The following is a 20,624-nucleotide window of genomic DNA, read 5'->3' on the forward strand; positions in this document are numbered from 1 at the left end:
CTGTTAATAAAAGCTTTTCTGTTTATTCCTGCCAAAGTGGGCAAGTTGACATTTTTCTTACTTTATAGTCCATGTGCGACTTTTTGCTCTCTCACTTAACTAACTATTTATCTTTGCACAGTGCTGCAGCGAAAGAGTGATGTTGAACCATATATTTTTTTCAGTATCATGTATTGCTCATTGCTGCATTGAAAGAAGGCTTGCTCAGTGTCATTTTGGCAAAATTGAAAACTCTCCTTATCAATGAGTTTATTGTTTTTATATATTGTGCATACAGGAAATCTTAGAATTATAGAATATCACTTAGAATTATTGAATATTTTGCTGATTTATATTTTGTCTGAACAGTAAGATATTTGAAATTTCAGTAATTCACAATATGTTCTGTTGCCTTTTTTTTTACAATTCATGTGATTTTATAGTTTTGTTGAAGATTAGTTCTCCTGTGATCTCAGTTGCTTTGGGACTTGTATACAGCACTTGTCCATAGTTCCACGTATCTATAGTAAGCAGAAAGGAGACAAGTGTGGAAAACAACTACATACTTAACATTTAAAAAAAAACTGCTGATGCTGGAAATTTGAAACAAAGACAGAAAATGTTGGAGGATCTCAACAGGTCTGGCTGAATCTTGGAGAAATGAGTTAACGTTTCGAGTCCACTAATTCCTTGTCAGAATTGAAAACAGCTGGGAAAGGATAGAATTGATGGTGATGACAGAGTTGGGTGTGAATAAAGTACATGGAGACTGGCCCAGAGAAAGAAAAAAAGGGTTCAGTAAATAATGAGATGACTGGTCGTAAGCCGAGCGATAGAGATCTAGGGAGCGTGCTAACAAGAAGTGTCAGTGGTTGAAATTGTGTTGATGTGTTCGCAACCCATACAAAACAGGAAATAGAGGTTTTGGGGAATGTTAATGAATATACAGGAGGGTGTTAATGTTTTAAAATTGTTAAACTCAATTGAGTCCTTAAGATTGCAAGTTATTGAGGTGGGAAATAAGGTCTTGTTCCTCCAGCTTGTGTTGAGATCGCCAGAGCACTGCAGCAGGCTCGAAACATAAATGTTGGAACACGGAGTGTTGAACTGGCAGGCAACTGGAAGTTCGAGGTTATTTTAATGAATAGAGCGTAGTTTTTTAGTCTCTTGAATGTACCTTCTGTTGCCCACACTGCATTCAATCTAGTCTACTGTATTCACTGCTCACAATGTAGTCTCCTCTACATTGGGGAGATGAAACACAGACTGGATGACCACTTTGCCGAACACCTGTGCTCTGTCCGTAAAGGAGTGACCCTGAGCTTCCAATTGCTTATCACTTCAACACACGTCCGTGTTCCTATGCCGATGTTTTTGCCTTGGGCCTGCTGCAGTACTCTAGCAAGGCTCAATGCAATCTGAAGGAACAGATTAATCCTCCTGGTCAGATGGTTACCAACTCCTGTTGTCTATCCAACTGCTCTTCTCCTTCTTTACGCTCTATCCTTTATCCTATCATTTACTCCCTATCCCATCTCCCTCCCTATCTTCTGCATTTTCCGAGCTACCACCAGTTCTGAGGAAGGGTCACTAGACCCGAAACGTTAACTCTGATTTTTTTTTTCACAGATGCTGCCAATCCTGCTGGGCTTTTCCAGCAAGTTCTGTTTTTGTTCCTGAAGGAACAACACTCATCTTCTGCCTGGGTGCCTCAGCCTTAAGGACTCAACATTAAGATTAACAATTTCAGTATGTGAACACACTCCTTTGTTTGTTCAGTCTTCCCCTCTGTCTTGTCTTGTATGGGTTGCACCCAGCACAGCCAACCCATTTTCAACCACTTACACTTTCCATTAGAACCCTGATTACTATCATTGATCGCTACTTCAAATTATCGCAAGCAATCTTTATTTGCTTAGCCCTTTTTTTCTCTCTCCCTCTGTCTCTCTGGGCTCTGCCTCCATATACTCAATTCAGTCCCCCACTCATCAGCAAAAATGTCACCCTTTCCCAGTGATTTTAATTTCTGACGGAGGATCATTGAACTCGGAGCGTTAACTCTATTTGTCTCTCCACAGATTCAGCCAAACCTGCCGAGTTTTTCCAGCACTTTCTATTTTTGTTTCACCTTGCTTTAATTGCAGTGACAAAACTGAATAATATTTGGCTATTATAATTCTGTTCTTTCAGGAGTACCTCATTAGATGTGGAACCAATTTATACATTCAGAGCCCATATGTAAGTAACATCAGTTTTCCGATAGGTTATTTTATTATGCAAATGTTCACCAATGCATAGTGAAATCCCTTTAAAACTTGTACAGAAAAAGAGAGAAAATTGTTTGTTATTGCTTTGTAATTTAACAGGAAATTTTGCAAATCTAAATATTCCTTTATAATTTAACAATTCTAACAAGACAGATTATTGATATAATATTTTTTAGCAGCTCAATAATAATTGTCTAGACAGCAATTACTTACTAGTAATGTTAACATGGTAAATTTGATATAGTACATTTTTGTTTGACTTTTTTCTTTTGTGTCCAGTGGACCTGTACTGTCTTTGACTATTAGTTCTAATGGTGAGCAGTGTTTCAGTGGTGGAATTGACGCTACAATACGATGCTGGAATATGCCAAGTCCCAATGTTGATCCATATGATACATATGGTATGTACTAAATGAAAATTCATGTTGAAAATTACTACTTGCTCTTCACTTATTCAGTAGTCTGTTTTGAAACATTTCTTTGTTTCATGGTAGACTGTTCAGGAAGGTTAGATCATGTGAATTACAGGGAGAACTAGCCATTTGAATACAGAACTAGCTCAAAGATAGAAAACTGATGATGGTGGTGGAGGGTTGCTTTTCAGACTAGAGGCCTGTGACCAGCGGTGTGCCACAAGGATCTGTGCTAGGTCTACTGCTTTTTGTCATGTTATATAAATTATTTGGGGGGGTTGTGAACCTGGGAGCTATGATTAGTAAGTTTGCAGTTGATGCCAAAATTGGAGGTGGAGTGGACAGTGAAGAAGGTTACCTCCAGAATACAACAGGATCTTGATCAGATGGACCAATTGGTCAAAGAGTGGCAGATGGAGTTTAATTTAGATAAATGTAAGGTGTTGCATTTTGGAAGGGCAAATCAGGGCGGGACTCATATCTGGCTCTTTGTAGTTTACGTGGAATAATCCCTCTTCCATGCCTACACTGGTCCTAAACCCCACCTCTTCCTCCGTTACATTGATGACTGTATCGGCGCCGCCTCATGCTCCCGTGAGGAACTCGAACAGTTCATCCATTTCACCAGCACCGTCCATCCCAACCTTAAGCTCACCTGGACCATCCCTAATACCTCTCTCTCCTTCCTGGACCTCTGTCTCCATCTCCAGCAACCACCTAGAAACCGATATCCATTTCAAGCCCACCGACTCCCACAGCTACCTAGAATACACCTCCTCCCACCCACATTCCTGCAAAAATGCCATCCCCTATTCCCAATTCCTTCGCCTCCACCGCATCTGCCCCCAGGATGAGGCATTCCACTCCCGTACATCTCAGATGTCCTGTTTTTCAAGGACCGCAACTTCCCCCCGTCGGTGGTCGAGTACGCCCTCGACCGTGTCTCCCGCATTTCCCTGCAACTCATCCCTCACACCCCCTCCCCGCAATAACAACCAAAACAGAATCCCCCTCGTCCTCACGTACCACCCCACCAACCACTGGATCCAACGCATCATCCTCCGACACTTCCGCCATCTGCAATCCGACCCCACCACCAAAGACATCTTTCCCTCCCCACCCTTATCTGCTTTCCGGAGGGACCACTCTCTCCGTGACTCCCTTGTCCGCTCCACACTATCCTCCAGCCCCACCACACCCGGCACTTTTCCCTGGAACCGCAGGAAGTGCTACACCTGCCCCTACACCTCCCCCCCTCACCCCCATCCCAGGCCCCAGGAAGACTTTTCACATCAAGCAGATGTTCACCTGCACATCTGCTAATGTGATACTGCATCCACTGTTCCCATTGTGGCCTCTTCTACATCGGGGAAACCAAGCGGAGGCTTGGGGACCGCTTTGCAGAACACCTACGCTCGGTTCGCACTAAACAACTGCACCTCCCAGTCACAAACCGTTTCAACTCCCCCTCCCCCTCCCATTCCTCAGACGACATGTCCATCCTGGGCCTCCTGCAGTGCCACAATGATGCTACCGGAAGGTTGCAGAAACAGCAACTCATGTTCCGCTTGGGAACCCTGCAGCCCAATGGTATCAATGTGGACTTCACAAGCTTCAAAATCTCCCCTCCCCCTACCGCATCCCAAAACCAGTCCAGCTCGTCCCCGCCTCCCTTACCTGTCCTTCCTCCCACCTATCCCCTCCTCCCACTTCAAGCCCCAGCCCCATCTCCTACCTACTAACCTCATCCTGCCCCCTTGACCTGTCCGTCCTCCGTGGACTGACCTTACCTCCTCCCTAACTCCCCACCTACACTCACCTTTACTGGCTCCATCCCCGCCTCTTTGACCTGTCTGTCTCCTCTCCACCTATCTTCTCCTCTATCCATCTTCTATCTGCCTCCCCCTCTCTCCCTATTTATTTCAGAATCCCCTTCCCCTCCCCCATTTCTGAAGAAGGGCCTAGGCCCGAAACGTCAGCCTTTCTGCTCCTGTGATGCTGCTTGGCCTGCTGTGTTCATCCAGCTCTACACCTTGTTATCTGGGGACTTATATACTTAATGGTAAGGTCCTGGAACATGTTGCTGAACAAAGAGATCTGGAGTGCAGATTCATAGTTCCTTGAAATGGAGTCGCAGGTAGGGAGGATAGTGAAGAAGGCGTTTGGTATGCTTGCCTTTATTGGTGAGTGCATTGAGTATAGGAGTTGGGAGGTCATGTTGCAGCTGTACAGGACATTGGTTAGGCAACTATTGGAATACTGCATGCAGTTTTGGTTTCCCTGCTATAGGAAAGATGTTGTGAAACTTGATATGGTTCAGAAAAGATTTGCAAAGGTGTTGCCAAGGTTGGAGGTTGAGTTATGGGAAGAGGCTGTATAGACTGGGACTACTTTCCCTGGAGTGTTGGAGGCTGAGGGGTGACTTACGGAGGTTTATAAAATCATGACAGATGTGGATAGGGTAAATAAACATGGTCTTTTTCCCAGGGTGGGGGAGTCCAAAACTAGAGGGTGTAGGTGAAGTGAGAGGAGGAAGATTTAAAAGGGACCTAAGGGGCAACTTTTTCACGCAGAGGCAGGTGTGTGTATGGAATGACCTGCTAGAGGAAGTGGTAGAGGCGAGTACAATAGCAACATTTAAAAGCGAACTGGATGGGTATTTGAAATAGCAAGTGTTTAGAGGGATGTGGACCAAATGCTGGCAAATGGAACTAGATTTATTTAGGATATCTGATCGGTATGGACAAGTTGGACCAAAGGGTCTGTTTCTTTGCTGTACCATATGATAACTTGAATCTGTCATTTGTTTATGCATTGTCAGGGGATATTCCTTCATCCAGTGTATGTTAATTATTCATTTAATTTATTTGCTTATTCTGTGGGTAAAGTCAACATTCGATGGAGGAACATTAATGGGCATTAAACTTTTGAAAGATCCTTTGAATCCAAACTATGCCCAAAAAGTAAGACATTAATGGAACATAGGTCGTTATTTTGTAAATGAATTCCTTTTTATTCATTCACAGGATAGGATGTAGGCATTGCTGACAAAGCCAATTTTTAATTGACTATTCCTAATTTCCATTAAGATGGTGAAGGTGGTGAGCCACATTCCTAAAAACTGAATACTTTGGGAGGCAATTTCAGAGAACAGTTGAAGAGTAAGCTGCATTACTAGGAGTCTGAACTCGCGTACAAGACTGGAATGGATGAGTATGGGAGACTGTTTTCCCTTAGGATATTAATGAGCCAGATGAGTTTTTAATGACATGGTCACCATTACTGATGTTAACTGTATATTCCAGATTTAAGTAACTGAATTCAAATTCTCCTTTGTATACTTATGGCTTTAGATCATATGTCAAAGCCCTCCTATTTTACTCATTCAATAAAATAACAATTGATCCATGTTTGTCCTTTTACCTTTTGTACCTAATTTTATGAATTTGTCCTGGTGGATAGTGTTTCTCTATAGTAAGCTGAGGTTCATGTCTACTCAGACAGTCCATAAGATATAGGAACAGAAGTAGGCTGTTCAGCCCTTCGAGCATGCTCTGCTGTTCAGTGAGATCATGGCTGATCTGATAATCTTCATATCTACTTTCTTGCCTTTTCCCCTTAACCTTTGAGACCCCCAACTGATTGAAAATCTGTCTCTCAGCCTTGGGGAGAGTTCTGGAGTTGGCCTCAACAGCCCTCTGTGGGAAAGAATTTCACAGAACAACCCTGCAAGAGAAGAAATTCCACCTCACCTCTGTCCTTATACTGAGAACTTGCCCTTTGGTCTTCGACTGTCTCATTAGGGGAACAACTTTTCCGCATTTACCTTGTCAAGTCTCTTAAGAATCTTGTACGTTTCAGTCAGGTCGCCTCTCATTCTTCTATTTTGCAATGAGTACAGGACCAATCTGTTAAATCTGTCCTAAAAAGGCACTTCCTCCAAACCTGGTATTATCCTAGTGAACTGTCTCTGGACTACCTCTAGTGCCAGTATATATATCCTCTTAGGCAAGGGGCCCAGAACTGTTTATGGTATTCCAGCTGTGGTCTGACTGGTACCTTGTATTACCTTAGAAAAATCTGCTCTGCTTTTGTACTGTGTACATTTGAAATAATGGCCAGCATTCCATTTGCCTTCCCAATTATCTTCCAAACTTGAGTGTTAGCTTTTTGTGATTCCTGGATGAGAACTCTCAAATCCCTCAGTTCTGTAGCTTTAGTCTGTCTCCATTTAAATAATATTTAGCTCTTCTAGCTCCTCTAGCCAAAGTGCAGAATCTCACGCTTTCCAAGTTATATTCCATTTGCCAAGTTTTTGCCTACTAGCTTAACCTGTACATCCCTCTGCAGACTCTGTCATCCACAAGCTTGGCTACAGTACATTCACTTTCCTCATCCAAATTGTTAATATATATTGTAAATAATTGTGGCTCCACCATTGATCCCTGTGACACACCACACTAGTTACAGGTTGCCATCCTGAAAACGTAGAGGCGCACCCCCTCCTCCCAAAAACGACCCCCATCCCAATTATCTCAACTTTCTGTCTTTTATTAGTTAGCCAATCTTCTATCCATGCTAATATACTATCACCAATAGCATTCGCTCTTATTGAGTAGGCACCTTATTAAATGCTTTCTGAAAGTTCAAATATATTATGTATTTGAATTTATTACATCCGCTGCTTCCCCTTTACCTATCTTGCTTGTTACCTCCTCAAAGAATTCTCGTAAAATTTGTCAGGCTGTATTTCCTCTTCATGAAGCAATGCTGACTGCTTATGAGCCTTTGTCCTGCAAGTTCTAGAACAGCATTGATAATCCTGGAACAGGGTCTGGTAATAGAAAAAAATAGAAAATTCAAGAATAATTAGTTTTTAGATTTCATCAATTATCTCAGCTGGTTGGAAATTATTTTGTTAATGAATTTACTTTGGAAGCCTTTAATATAAAATACATGCTGTTGCTAACTGGTGTATAGAAATTAAAACCTGGATCTTCTGAGGAGTGGCAATCACTGTAAAATTGCCACTCTGCTCCTACTTTTCTACACACTAACACAGCTCTGCATTTCCAACCCTAGCTACTTTGTAAATATAATGCTGTCTTCCATCAAATTCTGTTCTTGTAGCATTGGATTGTCCGGGAGAAGGGAAGCTATGCTTTTCCTTTCGATGACACTAGCTACTGTAGTCTCCTAAGTTTTCAATAGACTGAAAATCTTTGGGGCATTTGAACAGCTTTTCACTGTGGTGAATGTGTCTATTAACAGTGGGGTGGGGGACATTGAGATGGAAAGGTGGGATTGAGATGGGAAGTCTTATAAGGTTAGTGATGATGGGGGTAGGGAAGATGTCGGATGGTGGAACCTAGAAAGATTGGGTCGGGAGTGTCTCTGGATATCTAGATTTAAATCCGGGTTTTCTGCATGATACTTTTTAGATAGTTGTTCAGATAAGTAAATCAAAACTGTCTGAAGTCTCCAAAAGTCAAAGACCTTTTTAGGGTGTACTGATGAGCAGGAGAATTGTTCATTTGAAAATTAAGACTTAGCTGAAAATTCCCAGAGTCATTGCACTGAGACTTCTGTGGTGTCTCAGCACATGCCTAGGGCATAAGGCCCTATCATCTTTGATTCGGAATCCAGAAGATTGGGCATAAGACCCACAAGATATGTGCCCATATCACTAATCTGTTTTTTTTTTAAAATATTCCAATATTGCCACTTAGAAAATCATGTACTAAGAGAGCTCTGATGATCAAATCAGCTGATTGAATCACAAGAACCCACCATATGCCGCAACATTATCAAATGAGAGAACATACATTAAGAAATTACTGCATACTACATTATACTATACCATATTGAGTGCTTTCAGAATTAGATATATGTCACTGCTGAAATGGTAAACTACCTGTGTTTTGTTCGCAGAAAATGACATAACTTCAACATTGTGATTTTCCCTTGTAATTCATCTGGACACTATATTGCACATAGTAGAATACGTGACATATGAGGAAATGTTAAAGAAATCGGAGCACCTCAAAGTTGACTATTTGTTTCATATTTATCTACAGATCCAAGTGTCATATTAAATACCTTGGTGGCGCACAAAGATGCAGTATGGGGTCTTTCATTTAGTGGTATAAAGAACCGTTTGCTGTCTTGTTCAGCAGATGGCACTATTCGGTTATGGAACCCAACTGAGAAGTCACCTTGCCTTTGTACATACAATGTAGAAGGGGGTAAGTGTAAGAGATGTTTCAGTTATTGGATTTAACTGATTTTTTTTTATTAGTACTGTCTCTTTCTGGCTTTAGAAATAGCAAAATACAAGCTTTTATCTCAACATTTTGTTGAGATTAGATCAGTTGTGAAAGAAGTAGTAGGTGTGAGTTCTGGTTTATGAGAAGAACAATGTGAGGCTGAGCCCAAAAAATTAAATTCCTTATATAAATTCTATGCAAAGCTTAATGAGTGAGGATTAAAGATGCGACCATATTGCTCTTTCATTAATGAGAATGGATTGTATGTTGTTCCTACCTGGTTTCCATGTAAAGCTAACACGTTATTAGGTGAAATCAGTGTTCCTGCCCTGCACACAGGCTATTCTTTCCTAAAGAACATTAAAAATTATAGTTGAAATTATGGAATAATTAAAGGCATATTTTGCAATCTTTGCATATTCATCATGTACAGGACTATTTATTTGTTATGATCCCCACTTGGAATGACCTTGACAGTCGTGCATTTTGCCCCCTTTCTTTTGTGGTTACTGTGGTGTATCAACATCCCTCCTCCCATTTCTTAGAATTAACAAGTGGTATATTTGTAGGGTGAGATTCAGCAATGTGTCATGTAATGGTAGTAAATAATGATAGTAAACTTGATGTTCTGCAGACAAAGTATCAAATATTAAAATTTGAAAGTATTCCAGTTAGATTTGCTTCATCTAAAGTTTGTCCTTATAAATGGCTTGTTTCCATCACTTATTCGTCAGGTAAAGAATGATTAAATGTGGAATAAAACCTCATTTACTCAAATATGCCTGAGTAGCCCTAATGTCATTAATATATTATACTCTGCCCCACTGTAAACTCGTTGCTTGAAAAATTTAAATTGTCTATTTACTGCCAATCCAACAACAGTTTTATGCTGTTTGTACAGTTAGTATTAAGATTTGTGATTACTGTGTTTTAACGAATTTTTCAGAAAATGGAATCCCTACATCAGTTGACTTTGTAGGTGCTGATCCTGCACACATTTTGGGTTCCTTTAATAGTGGCAACACTGTCATTTATGATATTGAAACTTCTCAGCCTTTAGTGATGTTGGCATCGCAGGTAGACGCCGGTGAGTTGCATGAAAACGTTATTGAAAAATTTGTGTGTTGATTTTGTCCATTACAAAACAAAATGATGAAGTTATCAATGTTTCAGCTTCATAGTAGGTAATCAATGAGGAGAATCTTCTTAAATTCCATCTTTTTCTATCCCACCCATCCCTCACTTGCTTAAAATCTACTTAGTGACAAATTGATATAAAACTCCATATTCTCGTATGAAGATTTATTCCTTCACAGCACCAATTGTTCTCCCGAGTAGTTCATTGTGTTATTTCTTCATGTAAACTCTGACTTCCTACAATGGCAACTTTTTACTGTGGTTTGTCTGTGTTTAATGAATTGGTATTGAAATAAAATCAAGAGTTTAGGATGGCTTCATATTTACAGAAGGTAGAATGTGGGGCAAAAATCTTCCTTAGATTTTTAAGGTTTTAGCAAAGATTTATAGCTTGAGTTGTGGGTGAGTTTGTTCACTTGCTGATTTTTGTTCAGATGTTTCGTCACTACACTAGGTAACATCATCAGTGAGGCCTCCAATGAAGTGATGTTGTTCTACTCTGCTTGGAATTTATACTGTCTAGTCCATTATGTTGAGTAGTGTCATTTCCGGTTTTGTTCTGTGTTGGGTTTGTATATGGCGTCCAATTCTATATGTTTGTTGATTGCATTATGGGTTGAGAACCATGCCTCTAGAAATTCCTGTGCGTGTCTATGTTTGGCTTGGGCTACTATTGTTACGTTGTTACAGGTAAACAGATGGCCTTCATTATCCGAGTGTACTGATATTAAGGAAAGTTCATTGTGTCATTTTGCTGCTAGCTAATGTTCGTGTATTCTGATGGCTACTTTCCTTCCTGTCTGTCCAATGTAACGTTTATGGAGTCGTTGCATGGTATTTTGTAAACTAGTTGGTTCTGCCTGTTGTGGGAATGGGGTCTTTAATCCTTGCAAGTGTTTGTCATAGAGTGGCTGTGGGCTTGTGTGCTACCATGATCCCTAGTGGTCTTAGGAGTCTCGTCAGCTCTGATATGGTCTTGATGTAGGGCAGTGTGGCCAGTGAGTTAGGGGGTACTGTGTCCTCTTGTCTATTTGGTAGGCACTCGCGAATGAAGTTGCGGGGATATCCGTTCGTAGTGAAGATTTTATATAGGTGCTCTTCCTCTTTCCTGTGTAGTTCTGCCGTGTTGCAGTGAGTGGTGGCCCATTTAAATAGTGTCCTAATACAGCTTTATTAGTGGACGTTGGGTTGGTTGCTGTGGAAGTTGAGGAAACTGACCAAATCCTCAACTTCCACAGTACGATACTCAAAATACAATCAACAAACATATAGAATTGGACCCCATATACAAACCCATGCAGAACAAAACCAGAAATGACACGACTCACCATAACGGACCGGACATTATAAATTTCAAGCAGAGTAGAACAACGTCGCTTCATCGGAGACCTCACTGATGATGTTATGCATGGTGATACAACGTCTAAACGAAAACAAGCCAGCTTGGCGAGCAAGTCAACAATCTCATCTTCCTTAGACAACAACAACAACAACAAAAACAAAGTTGCTGGAAAAGCTCAGCAGGTCTGGCAGCATCTGTGAAGGAAAAACAGAATTAATGTTTCGGGTCCGGTGACCCTTCCTCGGATCGTCTTTCTTAGATCTTTATTTACAGTTTATAATGCTAATTGTGTGCATAAGGGAGGTGGAAATGTGGCTGCTTTTATGCTGTTGAAAAATGTAGTGCAGCAAGTTGAATTTAAAGAATCAGAAAGGATAGAAAGAAAGGAAGGTTAGAAGTCAAAAAGGTTTTGGAATAAAAGGCAAAAGGAATGGAAATTGTTGTAAAGAAGAAGACAAAGCATTGGTCCAGACCAGATGTTAATAGCAGAACAAAGGTCAGCTCTGACCAAACACAAAAAAAAGTACAGACACTGTGTGTAAAAGATGTATCAACATAGAAAACAGGGTTCATTGTCTGAAGTTGTTGAACTCCATGGTGAGTCCAGAAGGCTTAAAGTGCCTGATTTGAAAGTTAGGTGCTGTTCTTCCAGCTCGTGTTGGTTTCACTGGAACACTGCTATTTTCTTTTCCTTTCTATGTTTTGTACCCTGAAATGTTTATTTCACAAAGTTGTCCACTTGGTTGTTAATTCTCCGTAATGTGAGTAGAGCTAAATGATTAAATATTATTTGGGTCATGCAAAAGAAGAATAGTATGTTCAAGTTGTGAAACAAATTGATGTACTTTGTTGTTCTTTGTAAATTCAAAACCAATATTTGCTTTTATCTGTAGGAGTTAAAGACAAATAAGTACATTTTAAATGAACAGATAATTATCTGTATTGTTCTCTCTTCAGTCCTCTTCCTAGCGTGTAAATTTAGATTCTGCATCACATCTGAACAAAAGTAAGGTGGATGGCCTGAATCTGGGCCAGCACTGCTTCTGGGAGGAGTGGAAAGAGGAATGGATACCTTGCTAATTTTGCTTCTAAGTGCAGAAACATAGCTTACTCATATCTTCTGGGCAAGCTAGTTTACTGCTTCCTCATATCAGTGTGATTCATTCATTACCTATTACATTTACACTGTTGCTACTTTCAAATTCAAAATGCAGTGATTATCACTGATAGACTTGAAAAGATAGTAATGTTAGTGAGAGCAGCAATTCATAAGACCATAAGATGAGGGGCAGAAGTAGGCCATTCAACCCATCAATTCTGCTCTGCCATTCAATGAGGTTTTGACTGATGTGAAAATCCTGAACCCCACTTCCTAACCTTTCGCATAACCTGACTGAATAAGTATATTCCACGCTGAGGTAGACAGATTTTTAATGACCCAGCCTGTGCAGTAAAGAATTCCACAGAGTAACTTCCTCTGAGGGAAGAAATTCTTCCTCTGATGCCAGATTCTCCCATGAGGAAAGTAATCTCTGATCATTTACCCTGTCAAGCTCACTACATGTTTCAACAAGTCATTCTCTATTTATAAGCTCCAGTCTTTTTCTAAATAAAAGGCAACATTCCGTTTACCTTCAATATTACCTTCTGAACTTGTATGCTGGGTTTTTCTATATCAGGCAAGAGGACTCTCAAATCTCTCTTTGCAGCAATTTTCTATATTCTTTCTTGACTTAATTAGTATTCAGCTCCTCAAGGAAGGCTAATGCCAGAATTTCTTAAAGCGAAGTTTTGATGTAAAAAGATAGTTATGATTCGTAGATTCAGTTGAACTTGTATTTGTTTAGTTTCTCAAAATTCTTTCAAATGTATAGTAATAATTGTGTTGATTTCTGTACACTTTAAAAACCTGTTATTCATTACTCATACATTTCTATTCAATAATTCAACTTGTGCATCCATTTTATCATTACCTCAGTGTTGTCCACTGTACATGTCTCACATAACAGACGACCCAACTGTCGAAACCTTTAAAAATTTGTATGATGAATGTACATCATGTCAGTTACCCTGGCTGTTAAGGATGGAGAAATATTAATCCCTGTGGATATGAGCAGTGAGAAGTAGCTGTTTCAAGGCCCTTCACTGAACGGTCATCAACCAAAATGTGATATGGAATCACATAGGAGATCTTAAGATAAATTATCGAAACATGAAAGATTTGAAAGAGCCTCTTAATGGATGAAAGAGAAGTAGAGAAGCGGTTGAGGTTTCAAAAGGAAATTCCAGTGCTTAGTGCCTGGGCATCAGCACTTAATTTTCAGAGCTATAATCTTTTAATTATTATTATTATGTTGTGCCACTTCTATTTCATCAAAATTTCAATCAGCAAATTTCTGATATGGCTTAATAATTGCTGCATAGTTTTAGTGTGAACGTTTTCTGACTAATATGATTTTCATCAGTTTTTGTCATGTTTTGTGTTTACAGCTTCTCCTTTAGCCAATCAGATTAATAGAGTTGTCAGTCATCCCACATTGCCCGTTACCATCACGGCTCATGAAGATAGGCATATTAAGTTTTTTGATAATAAAACGGGTAAGCAATAGCAAGTTATTGAAAACTGTGAACAACGTTATTGTAAAGTTATAGAATCTTCTGGCTTACCTGTAAATAATTTTGTTATTTAGGTAAATTGATCCATGCTATGGTCGCTCACCTGGATGCTGTTACTAGTCTGGCAGTAGATCCTAATGGAATCTACTTGATGTCTGGAAGTATGTAGTTGCTTTCTTTTAATTAAATGTTCGGAATAAATTGACCTTCAGGTTGTATTTTTATTTGATCTATCTAGATAATTTTTAAGTTAGAATAAATAACTTAGCAAAATATTCAACAAATCCACAGTTTCAAAAAACTATTTAATTTATTATTAATGTTCGATTATGTAATAATGAAATGTTGCAACTAGTTGCTGGAATGTGTGTCTTGGGGAGAAATTTTACAATAGATAGACTAGAAAATTAGATTAATATTGACAGTAATTGGCATTAACATGGTTTTATAAATGAAATATTAACCTGAGCCTTTTTTAAATTGTATCAGGTCATGATTGTTCTATACGTCTTTGGAACCTGGATAGCAAGACATGTGTGCAAGAAATTACTGCTCATCGGAAAAAATGTGATGAATCTATTTATGATGTAGCTTTCCATCCATCAAAAGCATATATTGCTAGTGCAGGAGCCGATGCCCTTGCCAAAGTATTTGTGTAACAACTGCTAAAATATTTTTGCCCCATCATAGCAGGTGAGCTGGAAATTAACAGGAATTGCTTCACTGCCATTAGTTACTCGGTTATTATGTAACACTAAGTACTACTCTGTTCTGCCTGGGCAATGCTCTTCCTGATAGACTATCATAGGCAGGTGTCTAGTGGCGCAGTATCACCAAATCCTTGAATAATGTCAGGCAAAATCATTTAATTGTAATTACTGTATCTAAAAAAAAAAAACCCAGTATTTGTAGCCTTGACTGGATTTGAACTGAGCTACTTTACTGTAATGTAGATGTTTTCAAAGTCACGTGGAAGTTACTCTTACAACAGTAAATACTTTGGACTCTTGTGTCCTGCCTTATGGTTGAGATTGTGGTGCAATGGTGGGCAGTGAATTTACAACTAAACCATAGAACGTCATCCTTCAATTCCTTTTATTAATTTTCCAACATCAACATACTTTTAGTCAACTTTAAGCATTAAAAAATAAATTAAATATATTTTAATCTTCGTTTTGCAGAATTTTTGACAGGATGTCTAGTTTTTATAAGTCTTTTGTATAATTTTCCTGTCAGAATAATGCTCCAAATAGGGTTAATACTGAAATGTTTCATTTGGTTAAAACCCAAACCATCCTCACTGACCCACTATTATGTAACTACATTCTTCCCTTGCCCAGCTTAAAATCCTCAGTGAATCCTTCCATATGGATGCTATTTTAACATCACTATAAAAGCTGTTAAGTGTAATCATTGAAGACTGTAAATGTGTTGCGATGAAACACAGGGGGTTTAATACCCACAATTAACTCTTTTAAAAAAAATTGCAGCATCCTATCACTATGTGATATTTTGTACATCATACTGTATTTACAAGTTTATTTATCAAGGGTTAACCATCTTAATGCTATTGGCCTACTGTTATTTATTTCATTTTTCTGTTGGTCTTTATATCCCTCATGTTTTGTGTGTGTTAATGAGTCCTGTATATCTTTGTCTAGCATGGGACTTTTACAGAATAGAGAGCTCTAAATATAGGTTTAAAATGGAACACTGTTTATATTACAGCCCAGGATTTCCTGTCAGATTACTTGCTTTAGGGGCTTCACCCTAATCCTGTGTAACTGAAAAAAAATGTGTGAAATCTGGAGTGAAAAGGTTTTATTTTGGATTAAATATAGAATATTGAAATAGCCAAATCAAGATTCAGAAATCTGCTGTGTTTGGTCTAGCTATCCCAGCTTTACAAAGTGCTTCAGTTAATGGTGTAACTAAACAATTTGTTTGTGTAATGCATGATTAATACAATAAAGTATTTTTTCTAGTCTTCCACAGATTTCTGATGAGTTTGCAAGTTCTGATGAGTTTTGTAAGGTTTTGTTTTACAATACATGATTAAGTAAATTTTTAATATTGTACCACATAGCTAATTACAGCTGTTTAAAAGTAATGTATATAAAATGCATATAATAAATATTAAATGGTGTACCTGTACGCTAGTGTTTGTTATATTACTTGAGTTGTACAGCTTCAAAAATGTTTTGAGTGTTTTGTGGAATCCAGAATACCCCTAATTGTCCTAAATATTTAAAATAAGGCTTACATTTGAATTTATGACCATTCTTTTATCATTTTTCTATTTAGAAAAGGGAGTTTTTTTTTAAAAGCCTTTGAGGTGTAATTGCATTGTCCTTTGGTAAAATCGCATTTTCTAAATAATTGTTGGAAGTATAAAGTATAACCTGAATTTGAAATATACATTTGAAACAAAGCATTTTGAATTCATCATCCAAAATCCTTGCACAAATTCCTAAAGCTCTTCTGGTAATTTTTTCAAAGAATGTATGCAAGCAATATATGTTTTTCAAATATGTATGAATGATCTAATCTTTGATAAGGAGTCACTATCAAAATATCAGTAGTGTGACTTACTGTGAAAAGGATGAAAATAGCTTCCATACAGGTTAGTAGATTTAGCAGGTGAGTGTCAGATGATAAAATTTAATCCAGAGAAATAGAGAGAAAATTTTTAAGAGGAATACGTAGAAAAAATAATGTAAACGCTTAATGATTAAAATTTAAAAAAGCCATATGTGAAAGTTCATAGCGGGGGCTAGTTGATAAAGCTGCTAAAGAAGTTGTTAATGGAATTGTCAGGTTTATGAAATCGCCAAAGTACAGAGGTAATGCCAAGCCTGTGTAAATAATTATTTAGATTCTTATTACTACGTTGATTTCACTTTTGTTTTGTTTATTCAATGAAGGCTAAAGTGCAGAAGAGATTCACACAGATTGTACCTAGGAGTAGAGGCCAGAGATATTGATAGCACATTTCGTTAGAATTATGATTAGAGATGCTGAAAATCATGTAAGTTTATAAGGTAAATAGGACAAACTATTTATTTCATTGGTTAGTGAGTCAGTGAGTAGAGGTTATAATTGACATTCAGTGGCTTTTTCTGTTAAGTCATTCAAACAGAATACTTAATCTTTAGAAAGGGATAGTAATTCTAAAAAGGAAAGTTTTGCGATTTTTAAAGGAGAAATCAGTTCCTTTGCTGAAATGCTGATCCCAGGAGGGGTTAGTGGCAGCAATGTAAGCCAGAATGAGGCACGAGCTGCCTTTGGTGTGGTGGGTCCAGTGTTGAGTTTGAGCCCAGTTCGGGACCTGGCAGCTTCAGTAGCAGCTGCGTTGCTGAGATTGGCCCAGGGTGGGCACATGGCAGTGACATCAGTGGAGGCAAGATGGCGACACGGATCCAGCGGTGAGGCTCCAGGACCTAGCTGGATCTGGGTGCCTGATGACGGAGGTGGTGGCATTCTGGCTGCGGCAGACTTCAGGCACCTGAGTGTTTGCAGATGTAGGAGCATATCTGTCAATCAAGGACAAAGATTTAGGAAGCAGGCAGGATTCAGGCAAGTGGAAGATGTTTATTCAAGCAGAAACCGGTTAATGCAGGGGAAAGGCCCAAAGGATCTTCCCTGAATCTGGCCTAGATGTGAGAAAGCAATTTTCCCTTAAACTTTGGCCCAGGAAGAGAGATCAATGACACACACACACACTCTGATTTTTACAGTGAAATACAGCATTTTATACATTTTCTGTTACAATAATCTAATACAGTGTAGTCACTGTCCTTCCCTTTTAATCTATACACCCAATCCTGTGGGACAGCTAATCAAAGATGGACATTCCTCTGGATAGCCCCAGGTTCCCATGATCTTATGACGTTTACCAGACATTGTAATCTCTAGGCCTTGCGATCTTTTTATGCATCCTTTTCATTCGCATTCCAAAGCTACTGGCTAAACACCCTTGGATTTGTTTCAGGCTGCTTATCTCTGGGGACAGCTTGAATTCTATTATTCATTGTATTACATGTGCTTTTCTTTTATCAAATTCAGCCATTCCTCTTGTATTTCCCACTGTCGTAATTACATATGTAAAAATACAAAAGACAGTTAGTTTTAACTAATTGCTATAAGGTTAATTTCTATTATAAAGTTAGTTGTAAAGTTGTACAGCTACTTCTGCTCTTAGCACATTGTAATTAATGGGTTGTGAACAAGCTGTCTTGTCAGGGTGCAAGATAAGGTGTTTCCTAAGGTTAGTTAACTTTCACATCTAGTTTTAAATGCTTTTCCTCTAATGCTTGTATTATACTTTGGTTACATGTTAAAGCTACTTCTATGATTAAGGAATTTGTAACTAGAGTCTATTTAATATTGCAGGTGGTTTCAAAGAAGCAACTATTTACTACAAAGTAACTTTAGCTGTTGTCTTTGCAGCTGCTGAGAGAGTTAATCTGGCTGGTTCATGGGTTGAGATCTGCACCTGGTGTTGTTCATTTACTGGACAATCATTCTTTCATTAATGAGGCTGGAATTAATCATAGAATCCCTACAATGTGGAAACTGGCCCTTCGGCCCAACAAGTCCACACCGAACCTCAGAGCATCCCACCCAGACCCATCCCCCTATAACCCACCTAATCTACACATCCCTGAACACTATGGGCAATTTAGCATTGCCAATCCATCTAACCTGCACATCTTTGGACTGTGGGAGGAAACCAGAGCACCCGGAGGAAACCCACGCAGACACGGGGAGAATGAGCAAACTCCTCACAGACAGTCGCCCGAGGCTGGAATCGAACCCAGGTCCCTGGCACTGTGAAGCAGCAGTGCTAACCAACGTGCCACCCACATCACTTATCTGTTCTTAGGCATTCTCTTGTCAAAACTGTCTTGCATGGTTGATGGTAAGGCTGTTTTGCTGACCTTGGAGTAGTCTTGTTCAAAGATACCATTGTGTTTCACATAAATGTTAGAGCAGGCTGTCCCATTTTGTTTTAACCCTTGTCGGCCATTTTGTGTCTTCAAACATGGGCCGTTTGGCGTAAAGTAGGTACGTGTCACTTTGTATGGACAGGTACAGGTCACTCCTACAGCAGACTGAGGGATGGACTTTTTAGCTTTGTTTTTCTGATGAGGAAGGCTCATGGCGTGATCTGGATGTTTTGTTTTGACGGTTTCTTTTACTACTGCTTCTGTTTTTAATCCTGCCTTTTGAGACTAAGATGGTGCTGGAAAATGGTGACATTGAACACTTTTCATGTACTTCTGTATTCCTGTACTCAAGTACACGTGACAATAAAATCTGAAAATTTAAAATCTGAACATTGTCCATCAATTAACCAACAGAAGCAAGCCACAAGATTTTCACATTCATCAACAAGAAGTGGCAGGTGGAATCTAATTTAGATAAATGTGAGGTATTGTACTTTGATAAGGCAAACCAGGGCAGGACTTATACGTTTAATGGTAGGGCCATGGGGAGTGTTGCCAAACACTTAAGGGTGCAGGTGCATATTTCCTTGAAAGTGGAGTCACAGTTAGATAGGGTGGTGAAGAATGTGTTTGGCATGCTTGCGTTTATTGGTCAGAACGTTGAGTATAGGATTTGGGATGTCATTTGTGAATGTACAGGATGTTGGCGAGGCTGCTTTTAGAGTAATGCATACAATTCTAGTCACCCTTCTACAGGAAGGGCTGCAGAAAAGATTTACAAGGATGTTGCTGGGTCTGGAGGGTTTGAGTTTTAGGGAGAGGCCGAATAGGCTGGGTCTATTTTCCCTGGAGCATCAGAGGCTGAGGGGTGACCTTGTGGAGGTTTATGAGGGGGATGGATAGGGTGAATAGCTAAGGTCTTTTCCCAGTGCAGGGGAGTCCAAAACTAGAGGTATTGGTTAAAGATGAGAGGGGAAAGATTTAAACAAGAGTTGAGACGTAACTTTTTCATGCAGTGTGTGTTGTGTATATGGAACGAGCTGCCAGAGAAAGTGGTGGAGGCGGATACATTACAACATTTAAAAGGCATCTGGATGCGCACATGAGTGAGGGTTTAGAGGGACGGGGGCTGATTGCTGGCAAATGGGATTAGGTCAGATTGGGATGTCTGGTCGGCACGGATAAATTGGACCAAATGGTCTGTTTCCATGCTGTATGATTCTATGATGCTATAAAAGCACATTTCATTTTTTATTCTTGAGATATACAATAAACTAAGTATTATCAACTTAATACGTTAAAAATTATGTATGGTTTGAACTCAGTTTTACTTCTCTTCCACCAGCACTCCTAGCTCTGCTCCTGAGAGGTCCCTTATTTTACCAAATCTTGAAGGTTCACTCACCTTTGCTGGGACTAACCCAGAAGGTTTGGCACAGTTCACTGAAACGTGCTTCTCCTTAGTATTCCAGCTATTCCTTGATTTAGAAGTTCTATGAAGAGCCCTTCCTTTTGTGGCTATGGCATTGTCCAAATTTCACAGGCCTGCTACTTGGATGCCTCAACTCCTTTATCAGTTTGCAGTCAGAGATCCAACTACCTACCACAGCTCTGCAGCTAATTCTGTTGACGTCTTTCTACCATGTAGCTCTGAA

The 20,624-nt window shown here is 39.3% G+C and overlaps 1 protein-coding gene across 1 annotated transcript; it reads left to right on the top strand.

The window, feature by feature from the left end:
- The first annotated feature begins 2,161 nt into the window (after nucleotides 1-2,161).
- LOC125483677 (striatin-3-like) lies at nucleotides 2,162-16,174 on the top strand. Its single transcript, XM_048599891.1, has 7 exons — nucleotides 2,162-2,217; nucleotides 2,526-2,647; nucleotides 8,737-8,904; nucleotides 9,872-10,012; nucleotides 13,895-14,002; nucleotides 14,095-14,181; nucleotides 14,510-16,174. The coding sequence occupies exons 2-7, from the start codon at nucleotides 2,611-2,613 to the stop codon at nucleotides 14,677-14,679; spliced, it is 711 nt and encodes a 236-aa protein (XP_048455848.1). The 5' UTR covers nucleotides 2,162-2,217; nucleotides 2,526-2,610; the 3' UTR covers nucleotides 14,680-16,174.
- The last annotated feature ends 4,450 nt before the right edge of the window (nucleotides 16,175-20,624 follow it).

Source organism: Rhincodon typus, chromosome 8, assembly GCF_021869965.1.
Source record: "Rhincodon typus isolate 14 chromosome 8, sRhiTyp1.1, whole genome shotgun sequence".
Classification (NCBI taxonomy): Eukaryota; Metazoa; Chordata; class Chondrichthyes; order Orectolobiformes; family Rhincodontidae; genus Rhincodon; species Rhincodon typus.

What these genes read in the sequence shown, in the direction of transcription:
- LOC125483677 (XM_048599891.1), top strand. Translation starts at nt 2,611, where the DNA reads ATGCCAAGTCCCAATGTTGATCCATATGATACATATG. An exon ending in TGATCCATATGATACATATG is followed by an intron (nt 2,648 to 8,736) that starts GTATGTACTAAA and finishes ATTTATCTACAG; the next exon opens with ATCCAAGTGTCATATTAAAT. An exon ending in AATCTACTTGATGTCTGGAA is followed by an intron (nt 14,182 to 14,509) that starts GTATGTAGTTGC and finishes AAATTGTATCAG; the next exon opens with GTCATGATTGTTCTATACGT.